Source organism: Brachycentrus maculatus, unplaced genomic scaffold (genome assembly GCF_059751285.1).
Source record: "Brachycentrus maculatus isolate JH-2025_06_01 unplaced genomic scaffold, ASM5975128v1 h1tg000117l, whole genome shotgun sequence".
NCBI lineage: Eukaryota > Metazoa > Arthropoda > Insecta > Trichoptera > Brachycentridae > Brachycentrus > Brachycentrus maculatus.
The window spans coordinates 454,417-468,968 of record NW_028280870.1 but is presented as its reverse complement, the minus strand read 5'-3'; the positions used below and the strand labels follow the sequence as shown (position 1 = coordinate 468,968).

At 34.9% G+C, this 14,552-nt stretch overlaps 1 protein-coding gene across 4 annotated transcripts in view; it reads left to right on the top strand.

The window, feature by feature from the left end:
• Sdc (Syndecan) overlaps positions 1 to 14,552 on the top strand; it is a 329,248-nt gene that overhangs the window by 308,487 nt on the left and 6,209 nt on the right. The window contains exons 1-2 of one of the 4 annotated variants that reach the window (XM_088259428.1): positions 9,414 to 9,575; positions 12,962 to 13,121. Coding sequence is in view for 2 of the 4 variants with exons in the window: in XM_088259425.1 (XP_088115551.1) it covers positions 12,962 to 13,325 (364 nt within the window). In the remaining 2 variants the exon portion in view is untranslated. Of the gene's footprint in view, positions 1 to 9,413; positions 9,576 to 12,961; positions 13,326 to 14,552 lie in introns of those variants that run through there. The other 3 variants (XM_088259427.1, XM_088259426.1, XM_088259425.1) reach the window with 3 other exon arrangements.

Here is a 14,552-nt window from a genome sequence, read left to right as displayed (position 1 = left end):
TTGGCGCCAAGAGGATAAGATGACGATAGAATTTTGTATTTTCAATATTGCAATATTTGAATGTTTTAAAACGAGGTCAATAGGACTGCAAACGCAATTGTTACGGAGATTTCCTGAAGCATTTGTTATATTTTATAAATTTAATGCCTTCTAAAAGCATGAAATTATCTAAAAGGCATCAATAAAGATCTGTGTAATCACAACTAATATTTAGCGTACCAAAATGACCGTTTTTGCGGTTTTGGTGGGGTTTTTAACTCATATTTATTTAATTTTACGCTGGTACCTAAGGAGCAGAAGTGATCATCTTTTTTAGATGGGAATTGCATTTATTATTTACCTTGCTTATTATATCTTTGTCCGCCTCCATAGTGTAATGGTCAGCACGCTTGGCAACCGTTCTGGAGGTCCCGGGTTCGATTCCCAACGGGGGGGTCAAATAAATATGAGTGATTTTTTCACTCTAACATTTATTCAATATTACCCCGGACTGGTACATGAAGCGGAGGGCTGATCACCTTTCTTTCGTGTGTTGTTGATCAAAATAACACTGCATATAAATGATGCAGTGCCCTATGCACCATTGGGGTGCGGATATGGGTGTGAAGAATTATATACAAGGTTCATATATCATTAAGTGGATTTTTTTTCTTCTCACTAAAATAAGGTGTTTTATTTTAAGAAGTGCTAACCTAGCATTCATATAAAAAAGATCAAATGAACATTGCATAATTTAAATGTAGTGCCCTACGCACCATTAGGTGCGAATAAGGGTCAGCAGTAGTAACTTTATGTAGTCGTATAATCGGTGAGAATTATTCCCTCGCTATCTCGTCATTTCTCCCGCCGTGAATTGATTCCCATTAAATGGTATTATCCACTTCGATGCGACTTCCTGAAGCGGCTGAGACTTCACAATGTAGCGATGGGTAAACCACTAGTGTTGGTACATCTACAAGTCGCAAATACCGACTACCTACGTTTGTAGTACACGGTACATACTCGTACTCGTACGTGGTACCGTCGCCAGATCCGTATTTACTATTTAGATCACACGCCGGCTCTTGGGATTTGTGGATAAGGTAAATCCTCGAACAAGTTCCTCTGCTGAGGAGATAACCATTTTATGAATAAATATTCCCTTCCATCTCCGAATAATATGCCACCTATTTATATTTATTCTCGTGAATTACCACGATTTCTCAAAATACAACGTATTCTCTTGAAATGTATTTTCTTCTCACATCTATTAAGACCATGTATTCGATAAATCGCAACTTAATTTTCTCTAAATCCCGGTGACATTTTACGTACTTCTTAAAACATCATTTTTGCATTGAAAGAATAAGTTTTTCTTCGAAATAATTGTATGGTTTTGAAAAGATACGAGTTAATAAAAGGTGAGGAGTTAAAAAAAATATAAAACAAATTCCATAAATATTCTTAAAAACAAAAAAAATATCCAATTCACATTTTAAAAAAATGAGCGTGAGTACACGACCAGCCCAAGCTTGAGATCTAATCCTTAATTCGTTAATGTTCACATCACAGCGATTTATAATATCGTACGTACTGCCAAAGAGCTTAAAAGTATAGTTTCCTTTTTAACATTACATAATATTATTAATTGTAGATAATTTTGGACAAAATCATTAATTTTGGTTAATTTAATAGCGCCATTTTCGGAAAATACTACCTCAAGGGCGCTTATAAAGGCGTCGATAATGATACGATGATAATAATGATTGACGTTAGTCCATTTTTATGAAGCTGATTTACGTGTACGGAATCTCCTCTTTATGTATTTAAAATATTACGTATGCATAACTCCAAAAACTGATATAACTGTATTTCAACGCTCAACCTTAAATGTTCCTTAAAAAAGTCAATGCAGGACTTTTAAACTAAAAAGGTCCCGGAACTCTCTTCATGTCAAGCTTTTTACTTTAAAAAGTTTATTTCAATATTCATTACAATACCATATTTTATCATTTTGTAGAATTATATAAATATAGATTGTAATAACGTAAACGCAAGCATTGTTTTGACTTATTGAGTTGAAATATATTAAAAATATATACAGATACTTATCCGTGAAAAAAGGTGTCGGAATGCCGTTCCACCGCGTTACATGAAAAAAAGCCCTGCTTAAATGTTAAAATAAATATTAGTTTGTGTTTTATTATTATTTTTAAATGGAGGTCCATCAAGCCATGTCCATTGACAATTTTAATGAATTATTTATGAATCAAAGTGAAATGTATCTACGCTGCGTAGGTTACGCGTTATCTTTCCTTTGGAATACCATCCCATGGGGCTTTAGTCGCACAACATTCAATTTAGTTTATATTACATAATATTATCATTATGTCGGCATGGGCGTCCTGCCACTGCGACATGCGACACAATAGTCGTTTCATTAACATTTTTCCCTTGTTGAATTTGCCTTTCAGCCTTCTTGCCGGGGCGTGCTACCCGCTACCGCTACAGGGTGGTCCCGACTTCCGCTTTCCACGTATTCATTATGTCGCTTCAGCGCTAAGCTACTGTAATTATCCAACTATTTTTCCTACCGATAAATCAGTTGGATTCAAATACGAACACGTTGATCTGAAATAGTTTTAAATCGATAATAACGTATTAAAAAATGTCAAAAATGAAAACCGCTGTTATGTCTTGTATATTCGATTTTTTCTCAATTTAATTTGATGAGGATGTCCTCTTATAAAATATGAATATATCGTTTTAAAAAACATTAAAATTCATTAAAACAATAATTTGACAGTTGGTGTTCAGATATTCTTCTTAGTCGAGATAATATATTTGAATGTTTTTGACATCTCAACATAGATGGAGAAGAATATGAAAGTCTATGTATTTACAGGACTTCGTCATAAGCTGGTAAGTGCTCACTTTGCCCACGTGCAACATCACCATGCTACCCATGATTGACAACCACACTACTCAAGTTTTCGGAACTCATAATATTCGTAAATTTCATGACGCTTTACGTTGTAAGTTCACTGGAGCCATCTATGGCTGGTTCGAGACAGCTTCAATTTAGCAGACGCTTTATTTAGATGAAAGCGAGTGTTTTTGCCTAGAATTTTCAGTCATGAATTATATGAAATTATAGTAACTTTAAACATGAAGAGCAAATCCACTCACGAGTAGGCATAGGCTATGAAACTTAAAAAGTTGAAGCCTGAGTAGGGTCATGATAAGCGGTGTTGCATAAGCCGTAGCTAGATTTCAGAGTCACTTGGACGTTAGGTAATTAAAAAATAATAATAATAACAAAATATTTAGATGTGTGCAAGATCCGAACCTTGAATCATAATACTCAGACTTGCATATTCTTCTTCATCTCTGTTGAGATGTCAAAATGTAAATATAACTCCTATTTGGGGAAACCCGAATTTGCGAACAAGTATTTGGACACGCATAAAATGTTGTGTTCTATATTTTTGTCTGAAAGTTGATTGAACAAAAGACACGTCAAGTGGCAGCATTCGGACCTCGGCGCATTGTTGTTCCGTCCACTTGACGTCCATCGTGCTCCGAGTTGATGCGTATATTACGAACACATTAACCCGTTTTCCGTTCCTTCTGGATAGGATTATTCGTCTCTCCTTCGCTTCCCTTCTGCCTTGTCACACCCGCGTGACGCCTCACCCCTCGCTACCCTCTCGTCACTTCATTTCCGCGCACGCGGACATAACGTCGGAAAATTTTAGGGATGACCTGGTTAGGAGCTAACTTGACATTTTGAACTGAATTTATTTTGACTTTTAGATAGTTCTCTCTAAGCCAGAAATGGTAAAATACGGAAGGCCTATATCTAGCAGCAGCACAGTGATTCGCCCAGAACAAGCCAACAAGACAAAAGTCAATTCAATGAATCGACTTATTGATGATAACATGATAATAACAACCCCCCATTAGTCACAATTCCAGGTAATTATTATGGCAAATATTCCAGAACGATGAGTCATAAGCGGTTGAAATGAAGTGATAAGGTTATTCCTTTTTTGTAAACAATTTAGTTGCTATTTTGCAGTGCTTTCAATAACATCTTACAAGTCTTGAAGTGAAGAATATTACTATTGCTGTAATGGATTTTACTTAAGAGTGTATGATTTTTTTTATATTATTTTAAATTTGGTTCAAATACACGACAGTATGAGTTATGATAGAGTTTGAAAAACTACGTAAAAATTGTAATTTTTTTTTTCGTTTTAAATTTTTGAACGTATGCATCTTTTTGTCCCCAGATGTATCCAGGCTAATTTTTTAATATTGTGTAGCTACATTCCTTAGCTATACAACGATATATAATTTTTATAAGACATATAGTAGCACTTATCATTTATTCATTTTTTTCAGATCGTGAGTGCTCTCTCTCGAAATTAGAACTATTTGAAGAATGGCGGAAACATGCGAAAGAAGAACGAAATTTTTATCTAATGGATTTTATTATTTAAAAAATTAGTGTTACGGATATGATTTTTGATTCAAAGAAGCATTTACTGATAAAATTTTCAAGTGTTTCGTCAAAATTCTCTGAAAAGTGGGCTGCAGCTAATATGAAGACGGACCATTTTTTAAACAAAAATAAAAATTGGTTAGAGGGCGTAGATGTAAAATTTAATATAAAAATGCATCATCCCTGTGCTTCTTCATCATCTGGAGGAAGTCGGCCTCAAGTCAAGTACACAGTACGGTGGTTATTAAAACATTCATTCTTCCAATCGGGCAGCTCTCGGAAGAATCTCAAGAGGCCCGAAATAAATACTGTCGTAGATTCCGCGAGCACCATACTAGGAAACCGTCACGTACTTCCACGAATACAGATTTATTGAATATGCTTTTGATAACGTCCGATCCTGTAATTAACTCACTCAGAGAAGTACCTAGAAAGAGAACCGATAAATTACCGTTGGAAGTTCTGAACTGAATTGTCCCGCCTTCAATAGCAAAACATCAGGTGGCAAATAATATTCATCCACGTAACGATGGTGATTATTTAGTATCTGATTCGTCTGATTGTGAGATTGATGATGAGTCGTGATAATGATTATTTACAACATTTTGAGTGTGTCCAAATACTTGTTCACAAAATCTGGATTATCTCCAATTACAGGAGTTATTTTCATATTATTTTTTTAATTTAATTTTTTAAGTGATCACTTTACACACGTGTGACATTCACCAATTTTAACCCATTATTGACAACCACACTACTCAAATTCTTGGAAGTTCTGTATATATGAACCAATTTAGAAACCTTGTTCTTGAATCACTAGAACTTCACTAGAGACATCTTCACCAGTCTATGACGGTCGTCAGCCCCGTAAATGCCCAGACTTCCATATTCTTCTTCATCTTTGATGAGATGTCAAAAAATAATAAATTGATTATTAGTCTTGTGTATTATTTATTAATGTAATTCTATGTTTATTTCTGTAATCTAAATTATTTATGTAAAGTATATAGGTACAATAACAATAACTAAAGGCGGCTTCTGACAGCGACAGTTTAATCGCATTTTATGATAAAAATTGCTATAATTCTACAATAATATAGGGAAATAATTGTTTGCCTACCACAGGTTTAATTTTTTATTTAATCATTTTTTTAAGAATTAACGCGATTTTTGTCATAAAATGCCATTGATGTGTGACCATCGGAGGCCATTACAAGTTGATTCTATAGTATTAAGAGTAAATTTATTTGTATAATTAATGCTGTGTTTAATTGTGTATATTATGTTTTTCTTGTTATAACAATACTGATTTTTTTTTAATACTTTTTTTATTTCATACTCAAGATTTTTAAATTAAAATATTCCTAAAGCTTCAGAATTATCAAACAATGCATAATTATTCGAAAAATCAACGAAATAATATTCATCAATACCAGAACAATCAAATCGTAGAATAAAATGTTTTTGTCCACCTAGCTTGTTCTGGGTGAATCACTGTGAGCAGTGGAGAACATAAGGCTAGAGAAGAAGCAGTTGTACTTAGTTGTTTCCTAGATGAGTTTCTATTTTGCTGTTTAAAACTTTAAGCCCCATTTGAATGTTTTTGTTTCGTGAAAACTATCGAAATTTATATCGATAAATATAAAGAAGAGATGAAGCCAGATTTACGCAGAGTCAGTAACTGTCTTCAAACACAAGGCAAGTCAGTGCTGACTCGGTACTGCTATCGTATAAATTGATTTCACGTCAGTACAGCGTTGTCGCATCAGTGCTGACATCAATATTCTCGGTGTATACTTTCAAAGTCAGTCAGCCATGTTACCCACGCCAGCAGTGCTGATATTATCTTAAAACCAAAATCAGTGATTGGTTAGTCGTTGTCTTCACGATATCCACGATTATGGATATCGTGAAGACTATGGATATCCTTATCCAAACTCGTTTCTTTTGAGATAAAGATATCTCTTCTAATATATCCGCGAATTCTTCTAATAGCAGATAGGAAACATTTTTTAACCGACAATTGACTCTTATCGATTAATCGATATCGGAGAGATTCTCCGCCTCCGTAGTGTAATGGTCAGCACGCTCGGTTACCGTACTGGAGGTCCCGGGTTCGATTCCCAGGAGGCTTAATTGCAATTAAGTCGAAACACCTTTTTTTTTAAATAAAAAGACTGACTCTCCTCGCTTCCGCGAGGGTAGGCACAGAGAATAAAATGCCACACCAATCTGTCTTTGCAAACAATCCATGTATGTTAATATTAAATATGTATTTAATACATACTTATATACATACAAATATACTTGCATATTTTCGATATTCATATAAAATCGAAAAATTAATTCATCAAATATAGATTTATGATGCGATACGAGTACATACATAATATATATCTTCATATAAATGTTTCGAGCTTAGGCTGTTCCGCTTTATCCCGCGATATTTTTAGCCGATTTTGCATAAAATTATGAACGTTGTTCTTGTCTTTTTTATCGGCTGCTGTAAAATATGCGAGATCTGATTAAAAAATACATATATTTATCATACTTTGTCTACCCTTTTGAACACCTAGGGTTTTGTTGTTTCGGTCGCGCTGGTTTAGTTTTATGAGGATGATTTTCAGGGGAACCTTATTTTTTAGCGTATTCCCCATTTTTTTTAAATTTATGATTCTTCGTTCCCCATTTTGATAAAAATAAATAGGCTTTTCCAGATATCGACAACATAGCTACGCTATCATATAAATCATTACGCTATATGCGTTGAATTTCCTAGATTTTTTTATCAGGCTATTTTAGTCTGATCATATCAAACCAATATATCTTAATTCATATTTCCATTTCGTTTTTTCATTACTCTTGAAACCAATATCGTCCTATATGAAAAATCGTTAACTATGTATGTTTTCGTTTCAACCTCATTTTTTGGGGAAAGATGGCAAACCATACAGGTTACAAAGTAATTATGTGGAAAAAAATACGTGAAAAAGTGTATTAACAAAAGTAACACAACGACTAGAAAATATTTAAAAATATTTCCTCGATTTTATTCATTTAATTTTCCCCGAAAAATACGAGTATATTCAAGAAAAAAATAGTATAAAAAACAATAATTTTAACTTATTGAATTGTTAAGAACCTTTTTTCTGGAGTGTTATTTAACAATCATTAAAAAAATTACAAATATATTTTCAAATATAAGATAAGTCAAAATACTAAACCCAAATTTCGCGAACAAATACTCGTATAGTAGATCCATTGTAAACAGTCCAAATTTTTTTTTTGACCTAAAATAATTATAGCATAACATCTAAGTATTTATATTAACTTTTTTATTTATATAAAAGATATGTAACACATTGCTCTCCTTTAATTTATCGTTTGTACTTTTTTGTAGAATTACTCGATATACGTCGACATTTCTCAAGAAGATTTACCATCTCTGGCCTGGGATAAATCTGTTCCGGGGAGAAAGGCAGCGGATAGATGTCATAAATCTTCATCATTTATTTTATATTAAATTAAAGATAATAAATAACCATCGCATCGTTAGTAATATCGAGTGAGCTGCCCTTATAGAAGGCACTTCAAACAACCCTCTTAACTCAACTGCAAACATTATTTCCGGCGGTTAAGCGGAATTAGCTCTCGGATATTGAAACCTCTTTTTTCTTTCGCCTAATTGTTTCCCTCTCATTCCGAAATCTCTTTGGTACGTTCACACGCAACTTATCCCGAATATTTGAGAGTTATTAAACTTTTAGTATCTAATAAGCTGAGTGCTTTGGGTACCCACTCCTTTCTATGGCTTAAAAGCAATTTTAAACTTCAAATCCGTATTTTCTTCTTATCGTGATTTACCCTATTTTATTTTTCTGGATTCCTCTCGACGTAATCATTTACTTCGGCCCAATACACACGCACATTATATATATATATATATATATATATATATATATATATATATATATATATATATATATATATATGTGTGTGTATATATGTATATATGTATATATATATATATATATATATATATATATATATATATATATATATATATATATATATATATATATATATATATATATATATATATATATATATAATATATATATATACATATACACACAAAATATGTATTACAAAATAGTAGATATACATATCTTTAAAGTGGAATTCATTTACTAATTACAGTCATTTCGTATAATGCACTTTACTAATCCCCAATGAACGGAGTCTTGGGATTGGCATTATAATGTTAAGGATTTTAGCTGAAGTATTTTTTAATTACACTTTTCGTAGTACATTTACTGGATACAATCACAACACATTTGTTTAAGTCGTACGGTATTTTTTTTATGTAAATTTACAAACGTGTTGTATAAATATATTAATCTCGAAGAAATCATTATTGAATATCATGATACGTCTTGTATTAATTAAGATGTCATCAATTTTTACAATTTGTCGGCTCATCTTTTCCCCTCTCCAGACTCAGCCCACTCGACGTCCAGAAACCGATTGACGACGTTTTATTTATTATTTATTTTTATGTAATATTATTGTCATATCTAAGTCATTATAAGCGCCCTTGAGGTAGTATTTTACAAAAATGGTTCTATAAAAATTATCCAAATTATTATTAATATAATTATCATCGTAATATGTTGTGGAGATATTTCAATGTACGCGCGCCAATTTCCCAATTCCGTACTACTGCAGCCACCTGTCGTCGGGGCGGCGAATCTCCGCCCGGCGCCGGCGTCGGTAAGCAGCGAGTGGCAGGGGCGCCGCGGCGCTCTCCGCCGAGTGTGGCGCTCCGCCGCCAGATGCCGGCCCCCGGGGGCCCGTATTGATCACGCCCCACTCCCCCGCGCCCCCCCGCCCCGCGCCCCGCCCCGCCCCGCGATGCAGCATCTTTGTTGATCCCTCCGCGAGCGGACCGGTCGGGAAAATTCCCCCTAAACCGATCGCGAACTTTCGACTGACCGTTTTATATACTTCCTGCATACGTTATTAGGGACGATTCTGTGTAATTGGACCGCCTGCTGGTTTTTACCATCTCGGCTGCGGAAAACTTGCGGTAAGATGGTTTTTCTTCTTTTACGTCTTTTGTTCAATACGTTAGATGTAATCGTTCAATCAATGGTACACCAACCTCATTCGACCCCTATAAATCTTTATCCTATAACCCAATTACAATTTTATTCCTCCAGTATCTTCAAGATATTATTTTAACCCTCTTATCAATTCACAATTCCATCCCTTTTCTTTTAAACCATTTTATATCTATTTTTACAATAAAAAGTAAAGTCTGAATGATTTTTAATTCAAGTTGACATGGTCTTCATCACTGGAACTTATATTACTATGTTTTGAAATCGTAACAAAGAAACTCACCCTCATATAAATTTCACTACCCCAATATAAATTTTCATGTGACCTTTCTCGTACCTGTTAAATAGGTCATTTCGTATTACGTCGAATTCTCTCCTTTTCTTACCTGGGCTTATTTCCAGTCTGTTACATTATTTTATATATATTTTCATCTTTTAACCGTTTCGTTTTTTCTAATTCGTGCAATATCATCATGCTATTTAGATGATTTCGTGAAATAAGTTTTACTTCGAAAGAATTATATAAGCCCAATTTGTTAATACGTTTATTTTCTTACTTGTCCACTGTATTATTATATAACATTAATGTCTTTTGGCTGAACAAGTATTTCATATTTACATATTACTCTAGAAACGCCTAACTACAAACTAAAAAATGTACAAAAACGTCTTGCCCCTATGTTTTACGATATACTAATCTAATCATATTGATATGTTACGAAAAGTATCTTCTTCAAACCCTTATCCGCCCCAATGGTGCATAGGGCACTGCATCATATAAACGCAGTGTTATCTTGATCGTTAACACACGCAGGAAAGGTGATCAGCCCTCAGCTTCAGGTACCATTCCAGAGTAATATTAAATAAATATTTGAGAGAAATCACGTGTATATAATCATATGTATGTTTTTATTTATATGAAAGTTTAGCCTGAAAACCCTATCTGAATCGAATCTCGGACCTCGTCTCTTACATACTTGTTAGCGCGGCGTCCCGAATGGGATTACTAGGGCAATATAATTAAACCCTCCCGCAAACGCAATATTCGTGTCATAAGAAATGAATGATTCGATTAGTGCGGGGATAAAGTGGTGCGCGTACCCTCGATTAAGGGAGCCCAAATGAAGTAAGTCCATACATCTTCATTAATGAAGTGGCTCGCCCACTCTGGGGACGAATTCATTTAGAAATAGCAGAGCTCGCCTCGTCGCTGCGGTAGACTGATTTTTACCCATTTAATCAAATTAAGCCTTAAATATTATATGATATTTTATTATGTTCATTCCCATAGTATGATTATGAGTAGCTATATAAACACGGTAGAATTCCGCTATTCGTTCAACGTTTTCGTTTTTAATTGGCGGTGGTGGGTTTTCCCGAAATTTAGATAAATTTCAGTAGTAGAGTTTCACAAATCTGCTCAATGACAATTATCGAATAGAATTATCGTTTTTAATAAATCTAAAAACGTATATGTATAATATTAGTTTTTGAGTTATGAATCTCGAACAACTAGGGAGTGCCAATCGCATTAAATTTTTCGCGATAATTTTAAGGATTGAGTTTTGTATATCATTTTGGTTACTTATTCAAAATCATTATCCGTCTTGCTTTCATTTTGCATTTCTGCGAAAATCACCGTATTTTACCCAATTCTTAGGTTAGTATTAGTTTGGAAATACTATTAGTTTAGTATTCATATCAACGCGAATAACGGTAATTGAGATAGTCGGTTACTACGCGTTTTCCTCGTTTATTCATATTTGTATATCTTATACTTCAAAAAGTATCTTACTTAATGATAATATGTTTTCATGACAATGTATGTTTACATGACAATCTTTCGTTATTTGTTTTTGAAAAATCATTCCAACATATGTATAAATCGCAATTCGAACAGCGTTCTGTAACTCATCGTATACGAATAACGAGTTTTCACCGTACTAATATATTATAATTTACTTTTCATTTGCTGAAATAATTTAGTTTATTTTCCCGTTCGGACCAGTGGAATATTTGCGATAAGTCTAGCATTACTTAGCTTCATGGCGCGCTTAATATTATTCAGGGCTGAGAAAACGTTCGTTTTATGCTCTCCGGGTTTTACAATTCCACCCCTTTATTCTTATTTTATGTTTGTCTTAGGTTTATTAGTTTTTGTATACAAGTGCGTAAAACGCCCTGAAAAGGATTTCAGGGCCTTTTACCGCACCTGCGTGTTTGGGCTTTTACGATTCTACGTACATTGCGTATTATGTATGCGGAACTCTACCAGTGTTTTTCCTGAATTCTACCTGTTTTATACTCGAGGAATCCCTATTAGAATTTTGTTACATTCAAGAAAATCCTGTTGTCTCCGATAGGCAACTTTCGAAGGTTTGTTTTTTAAATATAAATTTACTTTTATAAAATAACCTAACATTTTATTACAATACCATCTCATTGTACCATTAAACGAGAAATATGTTTGAATACGAATGTTTTGTTAGTGTAATTTATAGTCAAGGTACGCCCCATTTTGGGCGCTATTCGTATTTTTCATTAGAAATTTATGCATTTGTTTCGTAAAATAAAATTAACTTGGAATATATTTATAAATAAATCGACAAATTAAACAAGTGAAAATGTTTTTTGAACCGTATTAACGCTTCATCGAATGATATTTTAATTAAATAAAATTGTTCTCGTAAAATAATGAAATCATTTATATATTTATTCTTTTGCCAAAAAAAATTCTGAGACTGTATTTTTGGCAAAACAAATCTGGGCTTCATACTTAGAGCATCGGACGTGACTCACTTTCTTGCGTCCAGGATATTTTCATCTTTGCCTGGACTCTTCATAATTGTCCAACTTGGTCAGTCCGAATGGAATGGCGGAACACGAGCTGACTATCCTTTGTGTCCCTCTCAACTTCCTCCATATCAGCCCCAATTAGTATTGCTTATTGTTAATCCGTTTCACTAATGTTCTTTTTTAATATAATAGAAAAGCTGGAATACAGGCCCGTATATGTTAGATCAGCCACAATGACGAGGAGTTCGACAAGCTGTTTTCCAGCGTGACCATCGCTCAGGGAGGCGTCCTGCCAAATATCTTAGCTATTCTATACAGTCCAAGAAGACCAAGAAGAAGCCGTGATAGGGCTCATCTGTTTTCTCCCCCAGACTCCGCTTGCTAGACGATGACCTCAAAACTGATTGGCGACGTTTTATTAATTATCATCATCATATCGTTATTCACGTATTTTTAAGCGCCTTTGAAGTAGTATTTTACGAAAAGGGCACTATGTAAATCATCCATTTGTGATTTATTATTATTATGAGTGATTAAATTTCTTGTTATTTTGCAGAGCAACAGCAAGCCGGCGGCGGAGGGCTGGGACCGGGACCTCTTCATCGACGATGAGGGCATCGAGGGGTCCGGGGCCCGCGGGGAGGTAACCACCGACCTGGAGAGCTCGGGCTCCGGCTGGGGCCCGGACGACGAGGACTCCGGCCTGCCCGCCTCAGGTGCCGGCCCGCTGCCCGCGGCGCGCCCGCCCGCGCGCCTGCCTGATGACGACGACGACGAGGACCACGCGGCGGCGCCTGGCGGGGCGTCCCCCGGCCCTGCGCCCCCCGGCCCGGCGCCTCCCGCGACCCCCGCCAGCGCCGCCGAGTCCGACCTGGACAAGGATCAGGATATCGTCATAGAGAGGGAATTCGAAATAGATAGTGAGTAGTGCGAGCATGCGCAACCATTCCTTTGTGTTATCGCTTCAACTTACTGTGACCCACGACCCGTATACCTGCTTATCCAGCACTTCTAACCCTTATCCGCACACAATGGTGTATAGGGCACTGCATCGTACTGACGCAGTATCCAGGAAAATATTAAATAAACATTAGAGTGTAAAATCACTAATATTTGTTTTCAACCCCCATGGGAATCGAACTCGGGACAAAAAGACACTATATGTGATAATTACCAGAGGGCCTATTGTTAACTCTTGTCGTCTCGCCACGACTCCGATATAGCTGGATCTTTGAAGTGCCAGATTATTGAGATTCTACATTATTAATCCTTGATAAGTATCGGGTTTCGTATGAGTCTACGTCGTTTGTGAGCCTTAAGCAAATCCGACAAAAATCAACTACTGCGAAAAGGGGAAACGAATTTCGAGATTTACACAGATACTGTGTAATACTTTCCATTTTTTATTTAAATTTCACATGGTAAATACCACTTTTAATAAATGGTGGTATTTACCAAGTGAAATTTAAATTAAGATATTATTACTCGGTTACAAAAGAACAAAAATGTCTTAAAATTTCGCATTTGGGCAAATGTTAAAAAGAAAAAACGCTGAGACTCATAAGACAACCATTACTTTGTTCCGATTCCCTAAAGTAAATTCTCTCTTCTCCACTCTCTCCCGAGGGAATGAATCCACTCCCCCAGTCTCATGAAGCTTTGTTCCGCGTACTTGGCCGTAAATTCAATTTAAACTTTTCTGTGTTTACTTTACAGATAACAGTATTTCAACTTTAAAGACGTAAAGATCTTTTAACGACTTCGAGTAAAAGAAAATAATTTATATTAGAAATAAAAAAAAAGATTTCTTTATCTTTTTTGAAACACCGATTTAAAGTTACCTATCCCCTTGATATGTTAATATGTTAATAGTTAATGGAATCCTCGTGGGTTACGGTAAGATTAAGATTATTTTATATTATTTTAAGAAAAGAGCTCATTGAACCCATTCACTCTTACATCAAGAATTTGGTCAATTTGATCATTACAAATTGTAGAATTCATACTAATCTTCAAGTTTTAAAACATATATGTATTGTGTCATATTATACTCAACTGTTATATGGATAAAATAAGCTCTTTTCATTTGAAAATATCAAAAATAGTGTATACTTTTTTGACATTTTCCTATTTTACATAACGCTCTA